The sequence below is a fragment of the Micromonas commoda genome, chromosome 2 (genome assembly GCF_000090985.2).
Source record: "Micromonas commoda chromosome 2, complete sequence".
NCBI lineage: Eukaryota > Viridiplantae > Chlorophyta > Mamiellophyceae > Mamiellales > Mamiellaceae > Micromonas > Micromonas commoda.
In genome coordinates this window covers 609,428-636,132 of record NC_013039.1, presented here as the reverse complement: position 1 = coordinate 636,132, position 26,705 = coordinate 609,428, and the positions used below count along the sequence as shown (strand labels likewise).

The 26,705-nt window shown below is 65.3% G+C and overlaps 12 protein-coding genes across 12 annotated transcripts; 5 read left to right on the top strand and 7 right to left on the bottom strand.

Annotated features, from left to right (window-relative positions):
- Positions 1–29: 29 nt before the first annotated feature.
- Positions 30–4,358, bottom strand: MICPUN_56240 (predicted protein; the record flags this gene model as incomplete). The annotated part of the gene is made up of 2 exons (XM_002499486.1): positions 30–4,079; positions 4,197–4,358. The coding sequence occupies 2 exons, from the start codon at positions 4,356–4,358 to the stop codon at positions 30–32; spliced, it is 4,212 nt and encodes a 1,403-aa protein (XP_002499532.1).
- Positions 4,359–4,962: 604 nt separating this feature from the next.
- MICPUN_76033 (predicted protein) lies at positions 4,963–5,769 on the bottom strand (the record flags this gene model as incomplete). Its single annotated transcript, XM_002499485.1, has 1 exon — positions 4,963–5,769. A coding segment is annotated over one exon (807 nt), but the record flags the coding sequence as incomplete, so codon positions are not given.
- Positions 5,770–6,593: 824 nt separating this feature from the next.
- On the top strand, positions 6,594–7,433 carry MICPUN_56242 (predicted protein; the record flags this gene model as incomplete). Its single annotated transcript, XM_002499971.1, has 2 exons — positions 6,594–7,004; positions 7,107–7,433. 2 exons carry the CDS (start codon positions 6,594–6,596, stop codon positions 7,431–7,433), a joined length of 738 nt encoding a protein of 245 aa, XP_002500017.1.
- Positions 7,434–7,509: 76 nt separating this feature from the next.
- On the bottom strand, positions 7,510–10,625 carry EF-TU (elongation factor tu gtp-binding domain protein 2; the record flags this gene model as incomplete). The annotated part of the gene is made up of 2 exons (XM_002499484.1): positions 7,510–10,364; positions 10,520–10,625. 2 exons carry the CDS (start codon positions 10,623–10,625, stop codon positions 7,510–7,512), a joined length of 2,961 nt encoding a protein of 986 aa, XP_002499530.1.
- Positions 10,626–10,975: 350 nt separating this feature from the next.
- Positions 10,976–12,640, top strand: MICPUN_54143 (Ca2+:Cation antiporter family; the record flags this gene model as incomplete). The annotated part of the gene is made up of 1 exon (XM_002499970.1): positions 10,976–12,640. The coding sequence occupies one exon, from the start codon at positions 10,976–10,978 to the stop codon at positions 12,638–12,640; it is 1,665 nt and encodes a 554-aa protein (XP_002500016.1).
- Positions 12,641–12,718: 78 nt separating this feature from the next.
- UBIE (Ubiquinone/menaquinone biosynthesis methyltransferase, bacterial-like protein) lies at positions 12,719–13,486 on the bottom strand (the record flags this gene model as incomplete). Its single annotated transcript, XM_002499483.1, has 1 exon — positions 12,719–13,486. The coding sequence occupies one exon, from the start codon at positions 13,484–13,486 to the stop codon at positions 12,719–12,721; it is 768 nt and encodes a 255-aa protein (XP_002499529.1).
- A 349-nt stretch (positions 13,487–13,835) lies between these two features.
- Positions 13,836–14,618, top strand: MICPUN_56246 (predicted protein; the record flags this gene model as incomplete). The annotated part of the gene is made up of 1 exon (XM_002499969.1): positions 13,836–14,618. The coding sequence occupies one exon, from the start codon at positions 13,836–13,838 to the stop codon at positions 14,616–14,618; it is 783 nt and encodes a 260-aa protein (XP_002500015.1).
- Positions 14,619–14,666: 48 nt separating this feature from the next.
- MICPUN_93513 (predicted protein) lies at positions 14,667–15,851 on the bottom strand. Its single transcript, XM_002499482.1, has 3 exons — positions 15,605–15,851; positions 15,320–15,404; positions 14,667–15,197 (listed from the first exon to the last, which is right to left on the bottom strand). Exons 1-3 carry the CDS (start codon positions 15,686–15,688, stop codon positions 14,890–14,892), a joined length of 477 nt encoding a protein of 158 aa, XP_002499528.1. The 5' UTR covers positions 15,689–15,851; the 3' UTR covers positions 14,667–14,889.
- Positions 15,852–16,463: 612 nt separating this feature from the next.
- MICPUN_79310 (predicted protein) lies at positions 16,464–18,162 on the top strand (the record flags this gene model as incomplete). The annotated part of the gene is made up of 2 exons (XM_002499968.1): positions 16,464–16,661; positions 16,780–18,162. 2 exons carry the CDS (start codon positions 16,464–16,466, stop codon positions 18,160–18,162), a joined length of 1,581 nt encoding a protein of 526 aa, XP_002500014.1.
- A 113-nt stretch (positions 18,163–18,275) lies between these two features.
- On the bottom strand, positions 18,276–21,947 carry MICPUN_56249 (JmjN/JmjC protein; the record flags this gene model as incomplete). Its single annotated transcript, XM_002499481.1, has 1 exon — positions 18,276–21,947. The coding sequence occupies one exon, from the start codon at positions 21,945–21,947 to the stop codon at positions 18,276–18,278; it is 3,672 nt and encodes a 1,223-aa protein (XP_002499527.1).
- Positions 21,948–23,131: 1,184 nt separating this feature from the next.
- Positions 23,132–24,007, top strand: MICPUN_69731 (predicted protein; the record flags this gene model as incomplete). The annotated part of the gene is made up of 1 exon (XM_002499967.1): positions 23,132–24,007. A coding segment is annotated over one exon (876 nt), but the record flags the coding sequence as incomplete, so codon positions are not given.
- A 508-nt stretch (positions 24,008–24,515) lies between these two features.
- On the bottom strand, positions 24,516–26,663 carry MICPUN_56251 (predicted protein; the record flags this gene model as incomplete). Its single annotated transcript, XM_002499480.1, has 1 exon — positions 24,516–26,663. One exon carries the CDS (start codon positions 26,661–26,663, stop codon positions 24,516–24,518), a length of 2,148 nt encoding a protein of 715 aa, XP_002499526.1.
- Positions 26,664–26,705: the final 42 nt, after the last annotated feature.

Here is a 26,705-nt window from a genome sequence, read left to right as displayed (position 1 = left end):
TAATGTAAGACTACATCTCTTTCTTTCGATCAGTGCGGGGTGCGGAAGAACGCGTGGTCCGTCGCACCCGCCGCGTCCCACATCCTCGCCGTTCGCAGCGCGTCCCCCATCGTCATCTTCGGAGCCTTCCAGTCCATGGCGCCGTTGTACCCGACTGGCGGGACGATGCTCTCCATCGCGGGCAGCGCGGGCTCCTCCCGCGGTATATCGCTCGTGGCCGTCAGGTTGGCGTGAAGCCGCGCCGCGATCTCCCGCAGCTGCATGGGAACGCTCGCGGCTTCCGCCACCTCCGCCAAACCCTCCTCCGCCTCCGTCGGATGGTGGCCCATCATCAGCGACAGCTCGTGGATGGAGATCATCGCGATGGCGTGGGGAAACCCGAATCGAGCCTCCCCCTTGTTGAGGTGCTTAAGCGCCGCGCGAGCGTGGTGAAAGAGCGCATTCGCCGCTGGCGTGTAACCCGCGCTGGAGAGGACCAGCGCGGAGAGGTAGCAGCGCTGTAACGTCACCTCCGCGCGTATCACCGGGTCAATCGGCTTCAACGCGTTTGCCCCGTGCGACACGACGTGAAGCGCCTCGAGAAGCCGCGTGAGCGCCTTCGCGTTCCACTGCCCGTTCCTCCCGAGCTCGTCGTTCACCGCGTGCACCGTCTCGCTCGCGGCGCGGTCCGTCTCGCCCACGAGGGCGTGGAGCACCGCGGACTCGGCGGTGTCCCCGCCGCATCCGCCCTCCCACGCCCCCCCCGCGTCGCGAGTGGCGTCGCACATCCTGTCGAACCTCTCGACGATCGAAGGGTCGGATTCGGTCGCGGCGAAGCGCGCCCTGACCAGCAGAAGCCTCCAGCTTCGCTCCGTGACGTTCTGGATCGAACCCGCAGCCTCCGCGGCGATCTCCCACTCGCCGAGCTCCACCGCCCTCTCGCACGCGAGGACGTGCGCCGCATCCTTGGAACCCGGCGACGACTCCGGCAGCGTTCGCATGAGCGCCGTCGCCATCTCAAACTGCGCGCCGCGGATCAGCGCCCGGACAGCCTCGCGAGTGTTACCCACGGAGAGGTAACGCGACGCCGCGCCGATGGCGTCGCCGTGGAGTAAGCGCGCGGCCGCCTGGGCGCCGCGAACGGTGGAGGCCTCGTCGACGCCCCCCTTGGCGATAAATTTCTTTGCGGCGGCGACGACGCCCTGCGCGCCGGCGGGGGTCGGGGGAAGCGCCCCGCCGTCGCCGTCGCGCGACGCGTGACCGTTACCGTTGGTCTGCAGAGAACCGAACGCGGAGACGGCCCTGAGCTTGTTGAGCGTGCCCGCGCCGGCGATGGGGGGAAGCGGCGCCAGTTTGCCCACCCCGCCGCCGAGGCTCGGGAGGGAATTTCTCGCCTTGAGCGCGGCGGGGAGGGATCCGTCGAGGTTGTGCGGGAGCGTGTCCAGCGGGCCTCCCGCGCCGGACCCGTCGGATGGCATCCTCGCGTGGTGACCCGGCGCGGGCGGCGGGCTCAGCGGGCCCGCGGGTTTGGGCGGCGATCCGCCGCCGCCGCCGCTGCCGAGGGGCGCCAATTTTTTCAGCGGCGACGGGCTCGGCGTGCCCCCCGCATCCTCCGCGATTTCCGGCCCGAACCGTCCCTCCGCGGCTGTGCACGCCACCGTGAACGCCTCCTCGTCCCTACCGGCGCGAACTAGGCCGCTGGTCGCGTCCGAAGCCTTACCGGCGGCCAGCTGAAGGTGGACGAGCCTCTCGACGTCGGCGTCCTCATCCTTTTCCATCGACTTGATCCGTTCACCCGCGAGTCGTCTCCAGTACTCCAAGGACACCGCGGGCGCGATCGACAGCGCCGCGTCCCACTCGCCAATCTCCTTCATGAGCTCGCAGTACGCCCGGAAATCCCCGAGCTCCAGTCTGAGCGTCGCGGCCTTTCGCAGCGCCACGTCCTTCTTGTCGCCGCCGCGGGTCTTGACGAACCGAGCCTCCTCGAGGCGAGCCGCCGCGTCGCCCACCAGCGACTCAACCTCGGACCTGTGCGGCACGGAGATACCCGTCGCGCCGAAACCCCGAGCGTCCTTCACGCCCGTGGACTCGATCGTCGCGAGGTACCACAGCTCCTCGGCGAGCGGCTCGCCCGACAGCGCCGCGAACGCCGCTCCGAACCTCTCACCGTCGGATGAGGAAGCAGCCATCTTTTCTGCCAAATCTCGACCCGCCGCGCGGCCCAACAGCCTCTTGCGCTCGTCGCCGTTTTTCTCCTCGCCGACGATCGAGCACGACGTCGCGTCTTTCCCAAGCACCGCGCGGATCTTCGCCGCGGGGGCACACTCCTCGGTGCTCCAGAACCGAATCGTGGAGTCCCGGCTGCAAGTCACCGCGAGAAACGGCCTCGCCGGGTGCGTGGCGATGGCGTACACGTCGGCGAGGTGGCGCTTGGTGACTTGCAGGCACTGACCCGTGACGGAGTTCCACGTGCGCACGGTCTTATCCCAGGATCCCGTGAAACAAATCTCGGGAATCTCCGGGTGCCAAGCCTGGCCGCGGACGTTGGACTCGTGGCCCTCCAGCGTCACCGGCATCCTCGCCGTGTATCGCCCGTCGGGGGTGAGCTCAAAGATCTTCGCGGTTTTATCGTCAGAGACGCTCATGAGCCGTCCCTGAACCAGCGGGGAGTACAGCACGCCGTACACCTTGGTGGTGTGCTTATCGCGGATGGTGTCGATGGACTGGTGGTCGTCGTTGGTGACGTTCCAAATCTCAATCGTGCCGTCCTTCCCGCCGCACGCGATGATATCCGGCTGGAATGGGTCCCAGCTGCAGCCCTGTATGGGCATGGTATGGTTCAAGGCCTTGCGCAAACCGTCCCTGGTCACCACGCAGCACCTCGCGTCGAGACCCGCGGTGGCGAATACGCCGTGTTCCAGCGGATGAGCGACGATCCTGTGCACGGCGCCGCTGTGAACCCGGTGCGCCTTGAGCGCCTTGCCGCTCTCGACGTCAAAAAAGTACACGATGCCCTCAAAGCCCGCCGCGGCGATGGTGCCCCCGTCGCAGGATATGGCGCAGGTGTAGAGCGCGCCCCTGCCGGCCTCGTGTGCCTCGTTATCGCTTCCGAGCCTGCCGCTTGGCGCGTCGCCCGTGTAGAAGCACGCGGTCTGCTCCTTGGTTCGCATGTCCCAGCATCGAACGGTGCCGTCGAAGGAAGCCGAGATTAACTTATTCGGATCTGAAGGCGCAATGACGCAGTCAAAAACAGTCTCCGTGTGCCCTCCGGCGGTGGCCCAACGCGTCCGCCTGGTTCTTACGTCCACGATGCTCACCTCGCCGGTCTTGAAGCTCACCGAGAGCTTCGAACCCGACTCCACGCCCTGCAGCGGCGCGAGAGAGTGCACCTTGCCCTGCTCCAGCTTGATCATGTTCATCGGGTTGGCGTTGGACACCGACCACGTTCGCAGGACGCCGTGCCTGTCGCTCGCGGTGACGAACGTGCCGGGCATGTTGGGCATGAACTTGCACGCGCACAGGCCCGCGGGCTGCCTCGAAAACTCGGTGATGACCATGGGTTTAATCTCCTTCTTCTTGGGGTCCATGTTGAAGGCACCCTGCACGCACCACATGGAAATCTGTCCACTGGCGCACGCAACCAGCATGTAATCCTCGGATTTTGGGTCAAAGTCCAGGTCTACGATCGGCTCCTTGTAGTTGGTGACGACCGTCTCGTGGACGCCGTTGTCGGTGTTGTAGAGGTACACCTGTCCCTTATCGGTGCCGATTGCGCACATGGACAAGAGCCTGGCGTTGCGCACCATCCTCGTGATGCGGTGTCCCGCGGGTGGCGAGAAGCGGAGCTGCTCGAGCATGTTCTTGTCGAGGTTCAGCTTGCATAGGGTGTTGTCCGCGACGCACCGGATAATCTGAGGGTTGTTAGGATCCCATTCCAGCTGGACGACGCTGCGCTTGGGCATTTTGAGCTTCTTGACGGATTCGTCCTTGGCGACGTCGAAGATGTTGACGTGGTCGTCGTTGGTCGCCACCGCGATGAGGTTGGAATCCCGCGGGTTCCACGCGAACGCGGTGATGGTGTGCGACTGATATCCGGTGATCTGTTCAAAACGGGACGAGGGGGTCAGCGTCGGGAGATGGTTCCAACCGCCGGCTCGGTCAGTCTGCATATTGCTAAGATTCGACAATTCACGTTGGGCGCGGCTCGGGGCGCGCACCTTCTGAAGCTGCTGGTCCTCGTTGTTGTAAATGTACACCGCGAGGGTGGAGGCGTACGCAAACTGCTTGCCATGGGCCACCAGAGGCTGAGATATCCAGTTCTGAGCACCTGACGCGATGAGGTGCGTCTGGCGGAACAGCCCCGGGTCCTGGCCGGGCATACTGGCAGGCAAGATCCGAGCAGTTAGTTACACGAAATGAGGAACGAGCCCGCTGGAACGGCCGCGTTCAGCCCCACGCCTCGACGCCTCGGCGCGGGTTCGACCGGGTTAACCTTCAGCAACTCTTTCCCGGTCCGCACGCCCGCTGCCGCGCTCGAAAGAGTGGTTCGGCCCTCGGACCGGCGGACGGCCAGAGGTCGAATTCGGCCGAGCGGTCTTGTCAACCGTATCTATCCTCTGATGTCGGTCCGCAGTTGGGTGGTCAAAGGTTTTGATTTTTTTTCCTCACGCGACGCCCCGCCCCGCTTCAACTTCAACTGATCAACACGAGCTAGATAACCTAATCCGAGAGGTCCGACGCCGTCGAACCCCCGTCCTCCTCCGTCTCCCTCGCCCGTCTCTCCTCCTCCTCCCTCGCAGCCTTGGCCGCCTCCCGCTCGTCCCGAATCTTTCGTCGCTCCCGATCCATCTTCTCCCGCTCCTCCTTCTCGCCCGCGATGACATCTCTGACCGTCGCCCGGTGAGCGTCGATCTCGCTCCGCGAGAACCGCTTGACGCGCTTGAACGCGAACCGCATCAGCGCGTCGGCGTCGTGCATGCGACGGAAGGAGTTCTGCAGCAGCTGCATGGTATCCGGCAGCGAATCGCACTTGAGAAGCTCGGACTCGTTGAGCTTCAACATGGCGAGGCAAACCCTGAACCAAACCTTGAACCCCTCGCTGAACACCGCGTCCAGCACCCTCGCCGCAGACTCCGGGGGTAGCGACTCCGTGAAGAAGCACAGGAGCCACTTGGACGCGATCATCACCAGGTCCGTCTCCGTCTTCTCGAAGTGCCGTTGCAGCCTGGGCTCGCGTGTCGCGAGCAGCCCGTGCAGCACCCTGTACTCGCTGATCGTTCCCCTTATGTCCGGCGCGTGCACCCCCGGCTGGCAGATGTCGTCCAGCAAACACACCATCACCCAGAACACCATCTCCTCGTCCCGCAGCACCAGCCACAGGAACGCGCCCACGTAGTTCATGCCCTGGCAGTACCCCGTGCCCGGGTTGTGCCTCGCGTACGCCAGCAGCACCCTGCGCAAGATCTCCCTACCAACCTCAGTGTTGTACCTGGAGTTCTCCGGGAACGTCCTGATTAAGTCGATGTCCACCTGGTCCCTCACCGCCTTCTCCACGGGTAAGGACCTGAGCCTCTTGTAATACGCGCGGGGCGCTCTCAACTTCTTCGAAGCCGCGCCGGACGCGGCTATCCACACCTTGGGCCTCAGGTCATGGGGCACGCCCTTGCGCATCAGCGTCTTGAGCGCGCCATCGGGGCGGCTCACCCGGGTCTGCTCGTGCGAGAGGTCGTCCGGCAGGGGCTTACCCTCCCTGTACGCCTGCCATCGCTTGGACCGACGCGACGCCGTCTCCGCGCATCGCGCCCGGGCCTTGATCGCGGCGTCGTCGAGCGCGCGCAGCGGGAACCCGTACAGGTCTAGGGGTGCCACGTCGCCGTCCCCGACGTCGTCGTCGTCGGCACCGGCGGATCGTCGCGATGCCCTCGATTCGCGTCTCCGCGCCATGTCCGTGTCCGCAACCTCCGTCTCGTCCGCTTCCTCGGATGGTTCGCGATCCCCTCGATCTCGTAGGTACGAGTCGAGGGCGTCGTCGTCGGAGTCGGGCGCCGCTGTGGAAGGAACGAAGAGGTCGTCGTCGGAATCGGACGACTCCGGGGGTTCCGGCGCCTTCTTGGGCGCTGGCGCTACGACACCGGCCGAGACGCACCCGCAGCCCAGGCGCATGGGACTGGTCCACGTGAGGTGCTGACATGAGATTTTTTCAAAAAGCCGCGTGGAGGTGGAGCTGGTTTTCGTAAAGCCGCCGAGAGGGTGGTCAAGGTCGAGACGGGCTAGGTCGACGGCGATGTCGAGGCGAACGGAGGACGGTTGGGGATCTTCTCGTAGTGTTACAACAGTGTTTTGTTTACGCGTGCTCGCACAACGTGCGAAAGGAACGGAGGCGTCGCGTGCTCCGAGACGCAGCACACGGGACGCGAAGTGAACGGACTCCGTCTCATCGCCCGTCGTTGACGACCCTCAGCGCCCGCCTGACCCGCCTCTCCCCGACGTCGTCGAGATCACGCGCGAAGTTCTCTCCATCACCCATCGTCCCGTGGTACCGCTTCCCCACCTTCAAACGCTCCACGACGCCGCCGCCGCACGCGGTCGTCGACGCGTCGCTCGGCGACCCTCCGATGCCCGCGCCCCGAAGAAGATGCAGTTCCCACTCGGGAACGTACACGCGCTCGTGGTGCGGACTTATCAGGCCCGTCTCCTGGGCGTACCTGTACCACTCGGACGTGCGTCTGGGGGTCGTTTGGGTGCCACCCGGCGTCGTCGCGTTCGCGCCGTGGTGGAACATGGCCGACGTCGAGTCCGCGGACGTGTGCCGCCGCGCTTCTGGCGTTTGGCAGTTTGAATCTTGCACTTTTTCGTCTGCCACCGAGCCAGGCCTCTCACTTTTCGCCGCCCGCACCAACCTACACCAACCAACGATGCCCGAGCTCTCCGCGATCGCCCTCGGGCTCAACGGCGGCTGCTGCTTCGCCTACGCCGTCCTGTTCGGCCTGATGCAGAACAAGCTCCTCCAGATGTACGGAGTCGAGGTGCGATATCCCCCCAGAGGCGTTCGCCGCAGCTGCCAACAGAATCAATCCAACAACAGAGAATTCCCCCTGACGAACCCGTGTCCCTCGCCCCATTTCCAGGCTGACATGAAGACCTGGACCAAGTCCGACGCGTGGGATGTGATGATACAGATCATGCGCATCGTCGGAGCCTTCGAGTTTCTGATGTCTTTCCTCTACCTCCACTACATCGGCTTCCCCGATAAGCACCAGGCTGGTTTGAGGGTGGGCGTCATGCAGTACGCGCTCCTGGCCGCCGTATCCCTGTATCGCGTCGCGCTTGAGCCCACCAGCGCAAAGAACAAAGCGGTGGCGCTGAAGAGTCTCATCATTCAGGGCGTGTTCCTGGGCATCAGCGTCGTTGGCATGCTCAACGCGCCGAAGCCGCCGAAGAGGAAGTCGGCCTGAACGCCCGATCTCGAGCACACGTGTAAAAATATCTTTCTTGGAAAAAATTGCGCCGTCTCGTCACTTACAAACCTAATCACATGATCCCCTCGATGCCCGCGTCCGCCTTGGCCAGCTCCGCGAGGAGCGTGTCGTCGAAGAACTTCTGCACGCTCACGTCCTCGCTCATCCCCTTCCGTCGCCTCGTCTTCACCATGAACTCCCTCGCGAGCGCCTGCACCGGGCTCGGCTCCAGCGGCCTCAGGACGATGCCGCGGTCCAGCGGGTCGCCGGGCACAACCGCCCAATGATCGAAGTAGCTCTGCCCGAACGCCTGGCCCTGCGTGTGATAGCGAAGATCTGTTTCGAAGCCGAACGATTCGATCGCGGGGATGAGCGCCTTGACCGTGTACACCGGAGTGCCGGGCTTGGGGTTGTCGGCGATGACGTGCCCGCGGCGCTTGGAGAGCACCGTGTAAATTGCACTCATGCAATCCGCGGGGGTCTGAATCTCGCAAGCGAACACGGGCTCCATCAGCCTCGGCGACGCCATCAGGAACGATGAATACGCCACCCTGCGCGCAGTGGGGATCACCTGCCCGCCGCCCCTGTGCAGCGGCTGATCCGCGACGATCGCGTCCAGGATCTTAAACTTAACGTTGCGGATGGGCTCGTCGCACAACGGTCCTTCCCTCGTGCCCCACTGGAAACCCTGCACGATGCTCTCCTTGACCGCGTTGAGCAGGGATTTGTCGATCTCACCGGGCAGGGTGTCATCGAGCAGCGCGTTGGCACCCTTCTCGTCCGGGCCGAACGCCCACACGCTCCGCGCGGCGAGGATATCCCAATCGTACTTGTTCTGGAAGAAATCCCCGAGCTTCTTTTTTGGCCACTTGAGTGACACCGTCCCGTTCTCGATGTCCGCCGCCAATCCTTTATCCAGCGGCTCGGCGATCATGGTGATCTTGTTTTTCTTGTTCGGGGTCTCTGCGAAGCACTTCAGGCTGGACGTCTCGACCACGGTCTCGCAGAAGGTGACGACCGGGTCGGCAACCTTGACCTCAACCTCCGAGTACAGCTCGCGAAGGTCCTTCATGATGGAGTCCAGGAAAATCTCACCCGTGCCCATGATGGTGTGCTCGCCGCTCTCCTCAACCTTCGTCACCGCGAGCGGGTAGGACTTGTTGATCTTACGCAGACCCTCGACCATCTTCGGCAGGTCGCTGGGGTTCAGCGGCTCCGTCGCGATCTTCACCACCGACTGGTTATCAAACGCGAGAGGCCTGAACACGTACGCATCCTCCTCCCCGTACTCCGCCACGAGCGTCGCCGTCTTGCTGATGCTCCCGTCGATGCCCTCGACGAGAACCCAGGCGCCCGCGGCGACCTCCTCCACGGGGATGCGGTACCTCGCCTGGTACACCCACAGGTTCGTCACCTGCTTCACCGCGCAGTCCTCCTCGTCATCCGGCGAGTACGCCTCGCCCAACACCCGCACGTTCTGACCCTTCTTCAGCGTGCCGCTCATGACCCTCGCGAGCGCGTCGAAGGATGAGCAATCGTCCTTCGGGTAGAGCTTCGCGACCATCACCTGCAACGGGCCGTTCGGGTCGCACGCGCGCATGGTGTTCACGCAGCTTTGGCCGTCGGCGCCGGCGAGGGGGCCCGCGTACGCGTTTTCAACCTTGGCTGGCGCTCCGCCCCTCGCGGTGGGCACGTGCGCGCAGAGCATGTCGACCAGACCGGACGCGTCGCCGAAGATCTTGGTGCACGCGAGTTTGATGAGGGGCTTGGTGTTCATCCTGTACTCCTTGGGTTTGAGCGTCACGCCGAGCTCGGCGAGGACGCGGGCGAAGGACGCCTGGTGCTCGCCCACGGCTTGCGAGTAAATCTTATACAGCGGCTCGAGGATAAACTGCACGAAGGAGCGGTCGCCGCCGCCCGGTGGGGGCTTGCGTCTGAACGTGCGCGTCTCCTCGTTGAAGTACATGTCGCCCCAGAGCCTGCGCGCGAACGCCTGGGTATCCATGTCTACGCCGCGAATATCCGCGTAGAGCCTCGCGAATGAGTTGAGGGTGAAGGACCAGCCGTACTTTGCGGATCCAAAGCACACGCTCCCCTTGACTGGATCCGCGAACGGCGCGTTCTCGTCGCCCCCGTAGGTGGCCTCGATGATGGCATTGATCTCCTCGAGCGTGTGCCTGATCTTGTGGTACGCGTCCGCGGGGGGAAGCTTGAGCTCGAGGATGAGCCTGTCCACCTTGTTGACAAATACGCAGATTGGCAGACGCTCCTTCGCGGCGTGCTTGATGAGCCGCTCCGTGCCGCACATCACGCCCTCCACCGCGTCCACCACGAGCATAACGCCGTCGCTCAAACGGTAGCTCGCGGTGACCTCGTCGCTGAAGTTGACGTGGCCCGGGGTGTCCATCATGTTGAAGAGCAGGTGCTTGCCCGCGCCGTTTGGCATCACCAGCGACATGGGCACCGCCTTGATGCTAACCTCCCGGTCCTGCTCGTCCAACCTGGTGTCCGTGTATCGCAGCGCCCTATCGTCCGCGTGCACGATCGCGTCGTCCACGTGGTGCGTCTGCTCCACCAGCATGTCGAACACCGTCGTCTTGCCGTGGTGCAGGTGCCCGGCGACGGCTACGTTCCGCACGAGGTTGGCGTTGCCCATGAGGCCCCGCAGGTACTCCTCGCTCACCTTCAACTCGAGCGCGTTCTTACCCCGATCCGCCTCGATCTGCTTCTTTTTCACCGGCGCGATGATGGGCTCCTCGAGCGGCTGCGCGTCCTCGTCCATGATCAGCGTCTCAGTCCCGGGGCCGTACACCTCCTCCGCGGTTGGGTAGTACTTCTTGTCCTCGGCGAGGACGATCGCGGTTTCGAAGTTCTCCTCGGCGTCGTCGCCGTCGACGTCCATGCCCGCGGTGCCGTTGTCGACATCCCCTTGGGGCTTGTCATTCCACGGGTCGTCCTGTTTCGGATCGCGGATCGAACGGGAGCGGGGCGAGGTTAGCGGCGGGAACGATCCGCAGATCGGAGATTCGCGCTTTTGGATGAGCGGGTGGCGGGAGAGGTGTCCTGGGGGATCCGTCGGTGACGGGATCTCACCTGCTGGTCGTTGGCATCCGCCCCACCGTCGCTGTCGCTATCGTCGCTCAGCTCGGGTCCGATGTAGTTGCCGAACTCGTCGTAGTGCGAGTCCATGGCGCCTCTTTTACCCTAGGTACGGGGCTTCGATCCGAGCGCGCTTCCCCCGCAGTTCGAGGCGTCGCGGCGCGTTCTAGACCTATCGGCTCCGAATCCTGCCCAGTGGCGATGCGTGACTGACGTTGAACGTCGCCCGCTGAGTCACCTGCGCGCGTGTGGCGGTGTGTGTCTCACCGGAGGAGGGGCGGCTGTAATCTGCTCGATTGGCGCAAATGTCCGACCGATTCGTCGAGTTAAATTAACGAGTCATTTATTTGGGAAAAAGGTCGGTCGTACATGTATGGCAGTATGGTGAAAATGCCTTGACTCGGCAACCCCAATTCAACATCCGACATGACATAGCACTAATGGGCGACACCTGCACGACCTCGGGTCCCTTCGGGGTTTTCCCCGACTGCGAGGGACTCGGCGCGAGCGTGTTTCTCAACCTCGTTTACGGCTACGCTCTGCTCACCGCGGCGGGGTTCATCTCGGACGGCTCCGAGCTGCTCCTCGAGATTCTGTCACCCGGACTTGTGGGCGGATTGCTCCTGCCCATCCTCGGCGCCGTTCCCGACGCGGCGGTCATCATCGCGTCGGGGCTGGGTGCCAGCAAGGAAGATGCGCAAGAGCAGGTGAGCGTCGGCATGGGTACCCTCGCGGGGTCCACCGTCATGCTGCTGACCATCGCGTGGGGCGGTTCGCTGATTTTGGGCCGCTGCGACCTGAGCTCCAGGGGCACGGCCATCAACAAGACCCTCACCCCAAAGGCGTCCATCACCGAGGCCGCGAACGAGACCGGCGTGACCACTGACACGGACACAAAGACCAACGCAATGGTCATGATGGCCTCCTGTGTCACGTTCCTCGTTATCCAGATCCCCGCGTGGATGGGAATGCAGGCCAACAAGAAAATCGACCTGGCCACCGCCGCTGTGGCGCTCGGTGGCCTCGCGCTTTACTGCGGCTACCAGGTTCTATTCCCCGAGCTTCAGCGCCGTAAAATCGCCGCGGCTCAGGCCAAGGCTGCAAGGAAGCGCGGCGCTATGTTCGCCGCGCACCTGGGCAACACCATGGGTGGCATTCTTGTCGACGGCGAGGTCAACGTCCAAGCGCTAAATAAGATGTTCGAGCAGTTCGACTCCGATGGCAACAACGAGGTTGACGTCCAGGAACTCAAGCTCGCGCTCGTGGCGATGAGCGTCACGATGCAGGACACAGAGATAACAGACGGAGACGTGGAGGTTTGGCTCAAGGAGTTTGACAAGGACGGCGACGGTCTCATCTCGCGAGCAGAATTTTGCGCGGGGATGACGCACTGGGTTCTGGAGCAGGCCAAGAACATCTCGGTCCGCTCTAGGCGCTCGTCCTTCGACGGATCCTTACGGGGAGGGAGTCGTCACGAACTGTCCGCCGCCAGGGGCCCGGCGCACGCGGGTCTCGAGCCTCTGCTCGGATCAACGCCCGAGCAGGACGCCGGCGAAGGGCAGGGAGAGGAGGACGAGAGCGACGTCGAGGACGAGGACGACGAGGAGCCAATGACAAAGTCGCAGATCATCAAGAAGGCGATGCTCTTCCTCGCGATCGGCATGGCCATGGTGACACTTTTCGCCGATCCCATGGTTGGCGCGGTGAGCTCCCTGAGCAAAGCCTTGGGCCTGCCCTCGCCGTTCTTCGCATCCTTCGTCCTCACGCCTTTTGCGTCCAATGCGTCGGAGCTGGTCAGCTCCTTGTACTTCGCGAGCAAGAAGCGCAAGAAGAACATCTCGCTGACCTACTCGCAGGTTTACGGCGCCGTGACCATGAACAACACGATGTGCCTCGGGCTGTTCATGGTGGTCATGCGCGCGCAGGGCCTCGAGTGGACGTTCTCGTCCGAGACGCTCACCATCCTGCTGGTCACTCTCCTGGTCGGGTACCTCGGCGCGAGCCGGGAAACTTTCAAGTCGAGGCTCGCGGTTCCCGTTCTGGCGCTCTATCCGCTGTCGATCGCGCTCGTGTGCTTCCTGGACTTCGTCGTCGGCTGGAACTAAGCCGAGAGCCGTGCGCACGCGACGACCTATTCTTACTGTATCTATTCATGCGACATCATCACACTTCAAACGGTTGCGTCACTCGGATAGACTCGGTTTCCTCGCCACGACCCTCGCCGCCGTCCCGAACGTGTACTCTCTCACCTCCACCTCAGCCCCGAGCTCCTCGAGCATCTCACCCACCCGCCCGACCGCCACCGTGGACCTTATGCTCGCGCTGAGGTATCTGTACGCCTTGGGATCGTTCATGAACACCGCCGCTATCCGCGGCATGACGCGCTCCAGCCAAAGTTCCAGCACCCACCGCACGCACGCGTTACCCGGCGGGAACGCGTCCACGATGACCACGAAACCGCCGGGCTTGGTCACCCGGTACATCTCTCCCACGCCCTTGTCCAGATCCGGGAAGTTTCGCAGGGTGTACACCGTCGTGACCACGTCGAATGAATCGGTTTCGTATCGCAAGTCGCACACGTCCCCGAGGGTGAACTTCGCACCGGGATTAACCTTCCTCGCCTCATCCAGCATCACCTTGGAGCAGTCCATGCCCTCGACATCCAGCGCCATGCCGCGGTAGTACCATCCGAAGAACCACGTGACCCATCCGGTGCCGCACCCGACGTCAAGGATCTTCGAACCCGGTTTCAGCACCCCTTTGCGGCCCGCTAAGCGGGTGAGCGCGAGGAGCCTCCAGATCGTGGTGTTCCCGAGCGATATGAAGTGGTTCAGCAGGTCGTAGGTGGGCGCGACGCGGTCAAACATGTCCGACACGAAAGCCAGCTTGTCTTTTCCTCGAAGCTTGAATCCCTCCAGGGGCGCATGCGCATCGAACGAGGACCCAACCATCGCCGCGAAGCCCCTCGGGCCCGCCGGCAGTTGGTGCCTCACAATCTGATTTTCCGCAGTCTAAAAAGTCACGGAAAGTTTTCCCACAACTTCGTCACGACCGACGTTCAACACACTTTCAAGCGCCAAGAGCCCCTGAGAGGGTGCCCGCGGTTTTGACCCGCGCTCAACACCACCCGGACGAAACTTTTGCATTGAGGTGAGCACGCCCTGCATCCGGCACGCACCCGGCCGAACCCCCGATTTTCGCGCACTCCGCGCGTCCCTGTCGGTCACCCCAAAAAAGGGAATCGCGATCGACATGCCCAGCTCCTCACCTTCCGCGCCCCTCGCCTCCCCAGGCACCGCCATGGTCGTCGGCGCGGTCGACATCGAGAAACCATTGAGCCCCCCAGCCGCGGGCAAAAGTCGTCATAGCGAGGATCTGAAGTTCGGGTTCAACGACGTGCGCACGCAGAGGCGGCAGCTCCGCGGCAGGCAGGGGATAACAGCCGCTGGCGTGTTCCACGACGAGTCTCGCGAGATGCCGGAGCCCAGGCGCAAGCTCATCGAGACGCCTTCGGCGAAGCGTGAAAAGGAGAAGTGCGACCAGAACATGTGGCACCTCATCGGCCCGTCCGCACCGTGCCACGCGGAGGACAGCGCATCGCAGAAGCACCGTAACTGCAGAGATCCCCCGCCCGAGCGCCGGTCCGAGCGATACCCGCAGCAAAACATCCTCAACAACTCTCTGCCCAGAGGCGCAGAGGTGAGGGAGTGCAACTTCAAGTACGAGCGGGACCCGTTGACGGGGAAGGGGTCGTACCGCGGGCAGAGGATCCCGATGGAGAACTACGAGATCATGGCCGACGAACGCGCCAACAAGATCGAGCAGCAGAGGGTCGAGAACAGGATGAACCGAACGATGCACATACGCGAGAGCGAGGAGATGCGGAGGAACAACTACAACATCTTGACGGGCGTCGGCAACGACGGCCGTGCGAGGAATGTCGGCGCGTCGGGGCGACGGTCGCCGGTGGATCCCCCCGTCGAGGTGAGACCCTCGATCCTGCAGAACGCGAAGGGGGAGAGGATGAGGTTCATGGCGGACACGCCGGCGTATCAGACGCGGGGCGTGAGAAGCCGGCGATGAAGATGTCACCTCGTCACCGAGGGGGCCGCGGTTCTTGTAAATCTCTGTAGACTAGCATCTGTTCCGCGTTTGATTGACAGGCTATTCTAGCCGATTAAAACTACACCGTAGGAACAGTGACTGTTCCCACGCGTGGCGGTCGGAGACCGCTCGTACAAACACACACGACGCGCGTGCCCATTTAACTTCCCTCTCCACCCCTGAAAGGCGACGGCGCCCGAGAAAAATCCCAAACAAAAATCCGACACGGCGTGTCAGCGCGAGACTCGCGTCACCCCTCGATCGTCTTCTGCGCCAGCCTTCGAACGCGCCTGTTGTACTGGCTCGGGTCCTCCTGGAACAACTGTGCAGCCTCCGGGTTCGCGGGCGAGCTCGGGTTCGGGTCGGTGAGCAGCGACTGGATCGACGTGAGCAGGGTGCACACGTTGTGAATGGGCGACCACTGGTCCTGAATGATGTCCATGCAGAGCGTCCCGTCAGAGTACACGTTGGGGTGGAACACCTCGGACGTGAACCTGACTCGCGGGGGTTTCTCGGGGTACTGCTCGCCGAACGTCATTCGCAGTGAGAACACGCCGCCTGCGAGGCGTAGATTTGGGTCGCGCGGGTCACTCGGATGGTCCGGGGTTTGTTCGGAACGGCGACGGGACGAGAGGATGCGATGTTGAGGGCGTGTTGGTTGGTTGACTTCGCGCCCGCACCTTCCCAGGCTGTCTCGTCGGGGCCGAAGATGGTGGCGCTCCAGACGAACAGGTTATCGTCGCTGTGGGGGCTCGCGCTGCATCCCTGTCGTCGCGAATCGCGTTTTGGGCGTCGAAGGTCAGCGGAACGGTCGGGGGCGAGCGCTCGAGGGTGGGCTCGGACGGGACGCTCGGTCGTTTTCTCGCCCAGCCGCGTCAGGAACGAGGGTTGCGCGGGAGGGGCGCCCTTCCGCCGTGCGCGGCGGTCGACGCGTCTCGGTGGGCGCGCGAGGGATGAGAACTCACGTCAGGAGGCTCGGTCTTGATGGCCTTCAGGTCGGACTGCAGCCTCAGCACGGCGGCCGTCTGCTGGCACGACGCGCCCGCCATGGCCCCCTCGGCTCGAACTTTCGGGTTGGTCGGGGCGACGTGGGATTTTTGTTGGCTCGGCTCGGGTTGTCGGCTCGGGTTTAGCGACGCGTGGGTGTCGAACGCGATCGCTCGTCGGCGTCTTGATGCGAGTGAAGCACCGCGGAAAGATCCGCTGGGCGTGCGCAAACGCGAGTGCGGTCTCGGGGCGCGGCGGCCGGCGGTCCACGCCCGACGTCCTTTTCTCACGAAACTCTATTTCGCGGGTGACTGGGTGACTGGGCCGCTTTGGCGCGTTTTGCTTTTGGCCAAATTTTGTGACTGACTTTGCATGCGGGGATGCAAAAATCGCTCGAACCAGAAAAGACTTGGTGGGCAGGAGACGGACCGATCGATCCACGAGATCTCGGACTTTTTTGTTGGCCTCTTGGCTGGTGAGAGGATATCGTTCGTTCCCATCGGGGGTAGGGTCCCTGTGGCGCACACTCAAGAGAGCCGCGACCTCCCGACGGGCAGCATGGCCTGCATCATCGGTGTCGCCTCGACGACGGCTAGCGGCCTCGCCGCCGCCTCCCGCGCCCCCCGCGGGACGCGCGCCACCCGGGCCGCGTCCCGCCTCGGCGTTCGCCGTGCCGGCGCATTCGCGGCGGGCGCCCCCGTCGCGTGCACCGCGAAGCGCGCCTCCCTCCGCGCCGGGGCGGCGGTGACCCCGCTCGCGGCCATCGCTGAGCCGGACGCCAACGCTAAGGCCGCCTCGCTCAGGCCGAGGAAGCACGCCGGCCAGGCGGACGAGTTCATGAAGCTCGCCGCGGAGGGTCACAACCTCATCCCTCTGTACAGGCGCCTCTTCAATGATCAGCTCACGCCCATCCTCGCGTACCGGTGCCTCGTCAAGGAGGACGAGCGCGACGCGCCCAGCTTCCTTCTCGAGTCCGTCGTGGGCGGCACTCAGACCGGTCGTTTCTCGTTCCTGGGTTCCAGGCCCTACATGGAGGTGAGCGATCGCGCGCATCCCCCGCCGCGACCCGTGATCAACCCCGCCCCGGCCCTCGCGTCGCTTCGCGACCGCTGAAAATTCCCATCCCCGACCTTCCTCTCCCCTTCGCGCGCAGGTGATGGCCAAGGAGAACCACGTGTCCATCCTCGATCATCTCAAGGGCGAGCGCACTCGGTCCGACGAGACCGACCCGATCACCGTCGCCGGCAAGATCTCCGAGCGGTGGAACCCCTGCCGTACGAATGGCCTCCCCGAGTGCTTCACCGGCGGCTGGGTGGGGTACATGGGCTACGACACGGTCCGATACCAGTACCTCAACAAGCTCCCGTTCGAGGAGGCGCCCGGGGACGACCGCGCGCTGCCGGACTTGTGTCTGGGTCTGTACCGCGACGTCGTGGTGTTCGACCACGCCACCAAGCAGCTGTACGCGGTGCATTGGGTGGACACGACCCTCCACGACGGGGACGCGGCGGCGGCGCTGACTGAGGGCGAGGAGTCCCTGGACGCGCTCGTCAGGGCGCTTCAGCCGGATTCGGTTCCCACGCTGCCGTTCGGCGAGGTGTCCATGAGCCTGACGCAGCCGCCGACGCCTCCCGCGGACAGCACCATGTCCAAGGAGGAGTTCCTCGCCGCCGTGGCGGACACCAAGGAGCACATCAAGGCTGGCGACATCTTCCAGCTCGTGCTGTCGCACAGGTTCCAGAGGAGCACCTACGCGGACCCGTTCGACGTGTACCGCGCGCTGCGGGTGGTGAACCCGAGCCCGTACATGATCTATCTGCAGGCGCGGGGCAGCATCCTGGTGGCGTCGTCGCCCGAGATTTTGTGCCGCACGGATAAGGAGCGGACCGTCGTGAACCGACCGCTGGCGGGTACCCGGATGCGGGGTAAGACCGAGGAGGAGGACGTCGCGCTGGAGGTGGACCTCCTCGCGGATAAGAAGGAGAAGGCCGAGCACGTCATGCTGGTGGACCTGGGCCGCAACGACGTCGGGCGGGTCAGCAAGGCTGGAACCGTCAAGGTGGAGAAGCTGATGGAGATTGAGCGGTATTCGCACGTCATGCACATCTCGTCGACGGTGACCGGATCCCTCCTGGACGAGCTCGGGCCCTGGGACGTGCTCCGCGCGGCGCTTCCGGCGGGCACGGTCAGCGGCGCGCCCAAGGTGCGCGCGATGCAGATCATCGACGACCTCGAGGTGACCCGACGCGGCCCTTACGGCGGCGGCATCGGATACGTGGGGTTCACGGGCGAGATGGACATGGCGCTGGCGCTGCGAACGATGGTGGTGCCCACGGCGCACACGGATAACATCTATAAGTTCAGCAAGGAGGCGTCCGAGCCCCCGCGCGCCAAGCGCGAGTGGGTGATTCACCTCCAGGCGGGTGCCGGAATCGTCGCCGACTCCAATCCGGAGAGCGAGTACCAGGAGACTGTGAACAAGGCGGCAGCCTTGGGGCGCGCCATCGACCTCGCCGAGGAGGCGTTCGACGTGTAAACCCACCCGCGCGCGTGCCGAGAGACGTAGACGTCGCTTTTTTTATCGTCCGTGGTTTGGTTAAAAGTCTAGTCGAGTCGTCTTTGTCCACTCGTCGTCCCGATAAATGGGACTCAGGGTTTCGCGTCGTCCCCGGCGGGAAGCGAGACGCCGGTTACGTTTCCCGCGTCCCCGGCTCCCGGCTGCTGCGGCTGCGCGGTGGCGGCGCCAACCTGATGATCCTGATACTGCTGCATGAGCGTCGCCGCGTACTGCCGCAACATCTCCGGGTTTGGCATCATCGCAGCCATCATGGGGTTACTGGCGTACGCCGCCATCAGCTGTTGCTGCAGAGCCACCCGCTGCATCTCCTCCGTGAAAATCTGCTGCTGCTGCAGGGCGGCGTAGGCAGCCGCCTGCGGGTTCTGGGTGACGCTCGGAGCCGGCGCGGCGACTGGCGCGGGCGCGGCGACGCCGCCGAAGAACGACGGCGCCCCCGCGGCGGCGTTTTCTCTCTTGAGAGCCGCCGCGATCTCCGCTTCGGGGTGCGTCTGCTGCACCTGCTGCTGCACCTGCTGCTGGTGGTGCTGCGCCATCATCGCGGCGTACGCCTGCTGGTAGGCTGCGAGAGGGTTGACCACCGCCGCGGGAGCCTCCGTTTTGTCGGGCGGCTTGGCCGCTGCCTTAGCCTTCTTCGCGGGTGGAACCTCGACCGGCTTGGGCTTGGGCCTCTTCGGAGCGGGCTTGGCCGTGAACGCGCCGAGGCCGAGGAGGAGCTCAGCGGCTTCGTCGTGCTCGTCGTCCAGCGCCTCCTCCTCCGCCTTGGCCCGCGCCGCCGCCGCCTCCGCAGCCGCCGCCGCCCGCTCAGCCTTTTTCGCAGCCTCGGAAGCCTTCGCCGCCGCCTCCGCCGCGCCGCCGCCGTTCGACGCAGGCGCCGCTTCGCCCTTCACCCTTTTGCTCGCCGGCGCCCCCTCCTTCTTCGCATCCCCCTTCTTCACCTCCTCCTTCTCGACCTTGACCTCGACGGTCTTGGCCCTGGCAGCCGCCGCGACAGCCTCCTCACGTTCGATCGCGGCGATCGCCGCGGCCGAAGCCTTCCCGTAGGTCCTGACCCTGCCGCCGTTGAGGGCGACGTCGGCGTGCCTCGCGCCGTGGAGCATCATCGCGCGCACCTGCAGCTTATCCTCGACGTTGTGCGCTCGAAGTCCGCGCGCCATCGCCAGGCACTCGCCCACGCTCTCCGGGGAGACGAAATCGAGGGCAACCTTGATACAGCCGCGAAGGTTCCGGACCTGGTGCGCGCATCCCGCCGGGACGAACACTGCGTCCCCCTCCCTCTGATCGAAAGTCCAGGGCTTGACGCCGACGTCCCGCGCGAGCGCCGCGAGATCTGCTTCGGTGAGAAAGACGCGCACGTCGTGAATCGGGTGGCCCGTGGGCTTCTTCCCGCCGTCATGCGTCGTCCCCTCGGGCGCGACGTTGCCGAGCGCGCCTTCGCCCATCTTCGCCTGGAGCCAAGTCTCCAGCTTCTCGAAATCTTGCCTGCGGAAGATGTCCCACCTCGCGCCCTCGACGGGCTCGTCTCCCTCGGCGCCCCTCGGCTCCACGTGAAGCAGGACGTTGACCGCGTCCGACATGTCCCGATGGAGCCTCGTCACCGAGTCCCCCGCGCCCTTCTGCTCCTCGCGGCCGTACGCGACGTACGACTTGGGGCCGAGATCGGGCGGGACCCACTCCTTGGGCAGCCTGCACGACAGGTTGAGCGGGCCGTCCACCGGGTTGGTGTACGGCTGAAACGGGAGCATGCGCACGAAATCGGCATAGTGCCTCGGGAGCTTCTGCTTGAACTCCTCCTCCGAGGGCCAGTCCTTGACCTTGAGCATCTGCGCTCCCGGCTGTTTGAACCCCCGGAAGAACTCCTCGACGCCGACGCTCCTGCGCTCCCCGGTTTCGCACACCAGCACCTCCACGCTCCCGTCCGTGATGGCCGCCGTCACCCCCGCGGGGGTCCAGCACCCCGGTGCGTCGCCCTCCACCCCGCGGACCACCACCGGGTCCCCGCGGCGCCAGTGCCTCTGAAAGTGCGCCAGCGCCGCCCCCGCGACGTCGGCGCCGTGCCGCCGCGGGTCGATGTCCGATCGCCGCGGCGCCCACACGGGACACGAATCGTCGGGCTGAGACGACGCGCGAATCGTCGCGTCGCTCGCGTTGCCTCCGCCGGCGGCACTCCGCGACGCGGTGGACGATCGCTTGGAGCGTCCGGACGCGTTGGACGCGGCGGCGCATCTCGCGCACGGCTTGGCGTCCTCCTCCGGCTTGACCTTACCTCCGAGGACGCCGTACTCGTCGACGAGCGCGGCGAGGTCGGAGAGCGGGTCCGGCGCGGCGCGAGCGGCGTCCAGCGAGCGTTTCGTGGTGACGCTGAAGCTGCGAACCTTGAGGCTCATCCCGTTGGTTCGAGCCTTGGCGAGCGCGTCGTCGTCCTTCGCCCCAGCCACGCAGTGCGGACACGCGGTGGAAACCTCGGGGGCTCCAGTCTCGGCGCGAGCGCGCCTGACCTCGGCGCAGCACTCGAGGCAAAAGTCGTTCTCGCACCCGTCGCAGTGCCTGAAGCAGTCGGCGATGCTGTTCGCGCATCGGTCGCACACCAGCCGGTACGTCCCGCCCGGCATCAGCTCCGGGCGCTCGTCGCCCGAGCCCTCCCCCCCGAGGGTTCTCTCGGCTCGGATCTGCTCGGCGACGTCGCGGATGCCGCGGCTCATTCGTTCCAGCGCGTACCTCGCCATCGCCTTCGCGGTCTGCGCGTCGACGCCCGAGCTCAGCGACGGCGCGACGGGGGCCGCCTCCGTCTCGATCGCGACGTCCGGAGGCGTAACAGAGACAGCTGTGTCGGGATTCCTCCTCGCGGCGCTCCGGCCTCCTCTTCCGGCCCGAGCCTTCTCCGCGGATCGATCCGCGGACTTCTCGCCGGGCGACGGGTCCTTGCCGCCGCCCTTGCCGCCGTCCTTGCCCGGGGTTTGGGTCGCCGCCGGGTCGCCGCGCGCGGGTCTGCTCCTCGATCCCCGCGCGGGCGGCGGCGGCATCTCCGCCGGAGGCTCCCTCCCACCCTCGGGCGCCGCGCTCTTGGCCGGCTTCTCGGCGCTCTTGGGCGCCGCCGCCTTGCGGTCCGCCTTGGTCTTCTGCTTGCTCCTGCGCTCCAGGTACCTGTTCACGGCCGTGACGGACCTGAGCGACTTCATGTTCTCCCCCTTGGCGTACTCGCCGACCCGGTTGCAATCGTGGAAGGGTTGCTCCTCGCGGGTGGCCGGGTCGAAACGCTTGTAGATGATGTCGCAGTGGTCGCCGCCGCCGGGTCTCGGCGTGACTTTCTTCCAGATGTCCTCCTGGTGGAGGACGTAGCCCTCGAGCGGGGGCTTGGTGGACGCGGAGGCGTCTCGGGAGCGCGAGCTTCGGCCGCCCGACTGGGGCGCCTCGGCGGTTTTCGACGCCCTCCCGCCGGCGGGCTTCTCCGCGGACTGCGTGGCGGACTTGGTGCTGCCGCCGCTCTTCGCGGGGGTGCTCGCGCGCGTGTCCCGCTGATCCCTGCCGCGGGTCTCCCGTCGCCCCTCGTCCTTCTTGGCGGACTCCGGGGGTCTGTCGCTCTTAGCCAGCGTGCCCACGCCGGGGGGCGGGGGCACGTAAACCTCCGGCGCCTTGCGCTCACGCCTGCCGAGGCCGCGCGAGCGGTTGTACTCCGCGGCGTCCTGCTGCTGCAGCTGCCTGATGAGCGCCTCGGTCTCGTCGTCCATGTCCGACGGGGCCACCATCGTGATCGACAGCCTCGGATCGAGGGCTCGAACGACGACGACGATCGGAGGCGCGAAAAAGTTCAGCCCTCTTCGCGCTCGCCGCCTCTGGGCCGCGCTCCCGGGCGATCAACGGCGCCTCGGACGGCGGGTCGCGGCCACGGTCGACGCGACGGGTCGCTGCGACGGATCGCTGCGCCTCTGCGACAACACTCCCCGCGGGGTTGCCCGCTTGTGACCAAACCCTGGCCCGCCGGAGGTTCAAAATCCAACGCCAGGTTGCCAGTCTCTCGACAATTTTCGCTTCTGGTTGGTCGATGACGCGATTCGCCCCAGCCGCGCCGTCCTTCTCACACGCCGGAGCGTCGGCAGCGCCCGAAGGACACGGTCTCGCGTTTAGATGGGTAAGAGACCCAAGGGTCCTCCCGTCCTGAGCCTCTCCGCCAGCGCCGACGCCACCACCCCGGGGCAGACCGCCAAGCTCGCGTCGCCGCCGCCGCCGCCCGTCACGTTCGAGGACATCGACGAGTTCCAGGATGAGCTCAGGAGGCAGAAGCAGGCCAACACCGCGCAGCTGATTCTGCAGGCCTTTGTCATCGGCAGCCTGATCGTCCGCTGGTTCAGGGACAGGAACAAGGGCAGGAAACCGAAGAAGCCCCGCACGCCGCCGTCCGGCGACAGCTGAGCGGAAGGCGCCCACCCTAGGAAAAGTTAGATTTGCGGAGATGCCGAAGGAGCCCCGGAGGGAGCAGGCCATCACCTACCGCCCCCTCGCTGGTGGTATCGGCCTCGGACTCCCCACCGCGGGACTCGGCATCAGCCTCGGGCTCGGCGGCGTCCAGCCCGCGGCCCCGACGGCGCACCCGGCGATCGACGGAGGTAACCCTAGAGAAGGGCTCGACGAGGGCGCGCGCATCGGCGGCGCCGCGACGCGACAGGAGATCCTGCCCGTCACCGACGCCGGCCTCGGCGACGACTTCATAGACTTCGACGACGATCCGGAGCTCCCCGCGGATGCCATCCACGAGCTTCCGCTGGTGAACGCGCCGGCGAGCGACGACGACGACGACGACGACACAGCTGGCGAGGATGACACAGCTGGCGTTGCCGACGCGTGGGCCGACGATTTGGACGACGATCCAAACGCCGACCCCCGGTGGTGTCCCCCCGGCACCGCCGCCAGGCTCGCGCGGGTCAGGTCGCCGCTCATACGTCTGCACCACGAGATCGTGGACTTTTGCCGGTACCTCGAGCCCACCGCGGAGGAATCGTCCGCGAGAACCGCGGCGGTTGAGCGAGTGCGGGGGGCGGTGCTCTCGATCTGGCCGGGCGCGAGGTTCGAGGTGCACGGGTCGTTCGCGACCGGCATGTACCTGCCAAACTCCGATATCGACGCCGTGATACTGGGCAGCGGGTGCAAGTCCCCGGCGACCTGCCTCAAGGCGCTGGCGCTGTCGCTATCGCGGAAGGGAATGGCGAGGAAGATCCAGCTCATCGCGAAGGCGAGAGTGCCCATCGTAAAGTTCGAGGAGCGACCCAGCGGATTCCAGTTTGACGTATCCTTCGACGTCGCGAACGGACCAGCGTCCGCCGAGATCGTCCGCGCGAACATGCGCCGGTTCCCAGCGCTCAGGCCGCTCACGACGGTTCTCAAGGCTTTCCTGCAGCAGCGAGCTCTTAACGAAGTGTACACGGGCGGGGTGGGTTCTTACGCCTTGCTGTGCATGGTGATGGCGCACCTGCAGCTGCACGATTCGAAGGAAACCGCGTACTCGTGGGCCGGGGACGGGGGCGGCGAGGCCGCAGCGGAGGGTTGCCTGGGTGCCTTACTCATAGACTTTTTCGAGCTATACGGGCGTAGGCTCAACATGGAGGAGGTTGGGGTGTCTTGTCGAGGCGGCGGCGCTTTTTTCGCAAAGAAGGACAAGACCTGGTCAGATCCCGGCAGGCCCTTCCTGTTGGCCATAGAGGACCCCCAGGACCCCACGAACGATCTCGGCAGAAACTCATACGGCGTGAGGCAGATCAAATCCGCGTTCGAGCACGCGTTTACGCTCATGACCGCGCCGGTGGCGAGCAAGAAGGAGTTTCTCCTGCGGAAGATTGTCCGAATGGACCCGAAGGCGACGCGGAGGCGGAAGCCGCCGGAGGAACCAGGGGCGATCGCCGGCGTGTCGGCGGATTTCCCGCAGTACATGAACAGACCGTACGAGGAGGCGCGGGACAGGCCCGACGGAAGGGAGAGGGGAACGAAGAAGAGAAAGGCGGCAAAGACGCCGCAGCGCGATTCGCGGGAGGAGGAGTCGTCTTCATCGGAGTCGGAGGATGCATCAGAGGACTCGGATGAGGAGTCTTCATCAGAGTCCGAGGGACCGCCGGCGAAGGCAGCAAAGAAGGATGCTGCACGGAGGCAAAAAGGGGATCCTCGTTCCTTCAAGACACCCGCGGGAAAGAAGCGCAAGAAACACCAGCCGCAGTCGAGCCGCGGCGGCAAGAAGAAGGGGAAGGGAGTGAGGGCTTATTTCAGTAAGGGCCGACCGGGGAGTACCCGCTAGCGCATTTTCTACGTCAGTTTAGGATCTACAGAATCTACATCCAACCCTGCCTTGCACCGGGCGGCGCGGTGATTGGCACCCACGCGTCTGTGTATTTGGAGAGTTGCATCGGGAGGTGACCATCCGCCCAGCACTGGATGGTCGGATGCGGTCCCGTCAGCACCACCTCGTTCCAGATCCCGTGCGCGCCGCCGCGCCACAACGATCCGTGCCCACCGCCGCACGTCACAATCGCCGCCTCCGCCGCAGCCACCGCCGCCTGCATGTTCGCGCTCTTCCCCCGCCCCGTGCTCAGGTTGGCTATGATCCGCCCACCCGGCGCGAGCGAACGCGCAATCTCTTCCCACGTCTCAAACCTTGTGAGCTGGGGTAAAACCCTGCTGTCCTCGTCGAAGACGTCCACTATGATCCCGGCGCAGAGCCCGCCGCCCTCTCTCGCTCGACCGAGCTCCTCGAAAGCGTCGCCGCATCGAGCGGTGAGCCGGCCGCTTTGCTCCATCTCGTCCATGCCGAACCATTTGCGACCCAGGTGAAGTATGCTGGGGTCCAGCTCCCATCCGACCATGTGCCTATTTTCCTCGGGGTAGAACAGCGCCAGCTCCCTGGCGCACGTCCCCGCGCCCAGACCCAGTATGCCGATCGGATGCCTGCCAGGCTGGTCGACGAGAAGCGGCGGCAGCATCGCGAAGAGGTCGAAAATTCCCCCCGTCGTCGGCTCGCTCCCGGGCCTGTACTCGGAGAGCACGGCGTTTTGGTTGGACGCTCGCATCAGCAGCGTAGCTCCCGCGAACGTCGCGTCCCTGTGGTCATCGTCCACGCGCATCACCTGGAGCAGCCCAAAGTCGCTCGGGTACTCCTCGAGCACCGTCATCCCGTCCACCCGCGTCGGCGATCGGGTATCGAACTGCGAGGGCGACACAGCTGTGGACGACGATCCGTACGCGCCGCCCACCGCCGCCATCACCACCCGCTCGTTAGCCTCCGCCGACGCCCGCGACCCGTACGTATCCGCCCTGTCGCGCTCCAAGTCCGCGGCGGACGCGTACGCTCGCTCGCTCGCGCGCTGGTCCCACTCGTCCCAAGAGTTACCGGCGTAACTACTCGCGGATTCTTCGGAATCTCGCGACGCGTCGGCCCATTCCCCGAGCGCATCCTCCTGAGCGTCCTGCGTGGCGTAGTAATACTCCACCCAGTCCGGAGCCACCCCCGCCATCTCCAGGACCCGACGTGCCCTGTCGTCGAGGTGACTGGGGTGCACGCCGTGTACACGCAGCCTCACCGCCACCTGGAACGAGAACGACTTGCACCACTCGGCGTACTCCTCGTCCGAGGTCGCAACCTGCACGCCGCCGTTGGGCCACTCGTTGGTGACGCGATATCGGGGCCCAAACCCTCCCGCCGTGCTCCCGCCGGCCGGCCCGCCCTCGTCCCGTCCCGATGACGACGCGTCTCTGGAGGAGTTCACGCGCGCCTCGTCGCGCGCAGCCTCCTCCATGTGGTACTCGTCCGCGCGCGCCTCCATCTCGTCAAAGTCCGCCTGTCGCAGGTCCACCCCCGCGTTTTTCAGCAGCCTGAGGGCGGTCTCGTCGAGCCGGGACGGGCGAACGCCGTGCCTGCCGATCTGCGAGGCCACCTCCCACGAGTTCACCTCGGGCTTGGGCGGGGGTTCGTAGGCGTACGCGGGCGGCTTGGGCGGGGGTTCGTACGGCTTATCCGCGGCGCGCTTGGGCTTGACGAAGTTCAGATGCTGCCCGGTGTCCGAGGGCGGCGGTGGTGGGGTCCAGCCGAGGGAGGTGACCCCACGCCGTTGGTTCTCCTCGTCCTCCTCGTCGTCGAGGCGCCACTTGACCTTCTTCTTCCACGGCGCGTCCTCGGCGCCGTAGTCCTTGTCCTTACCGCCGTACTGCTGCCTATCGCCGTGGTAAGCGACGGGGGCGACCGCGAGTGCTCGGCCCCTCCGCGTCGCCGAACTCTTCCGCGGCCGCATCGAAAATCCCGTCGGTGAGCGCGCGCCCACGCGAATCTTCCGGAGCGGATGCGCGACGCGCATGCACGAGACGTCTACACGTGCGGATGGCAGCACGCCGACGGCACCGCTGGGCGCGGACATCTCAGCCGGTGCGGCCTCAGACTCTGGCCCGTGCCTTCGCCGTGAATTTCCTTCCGAACCTTTCTCTGCCATCGCTTATGGATAAAAATGGCTGCCACGTGGGCTCGGGCCACA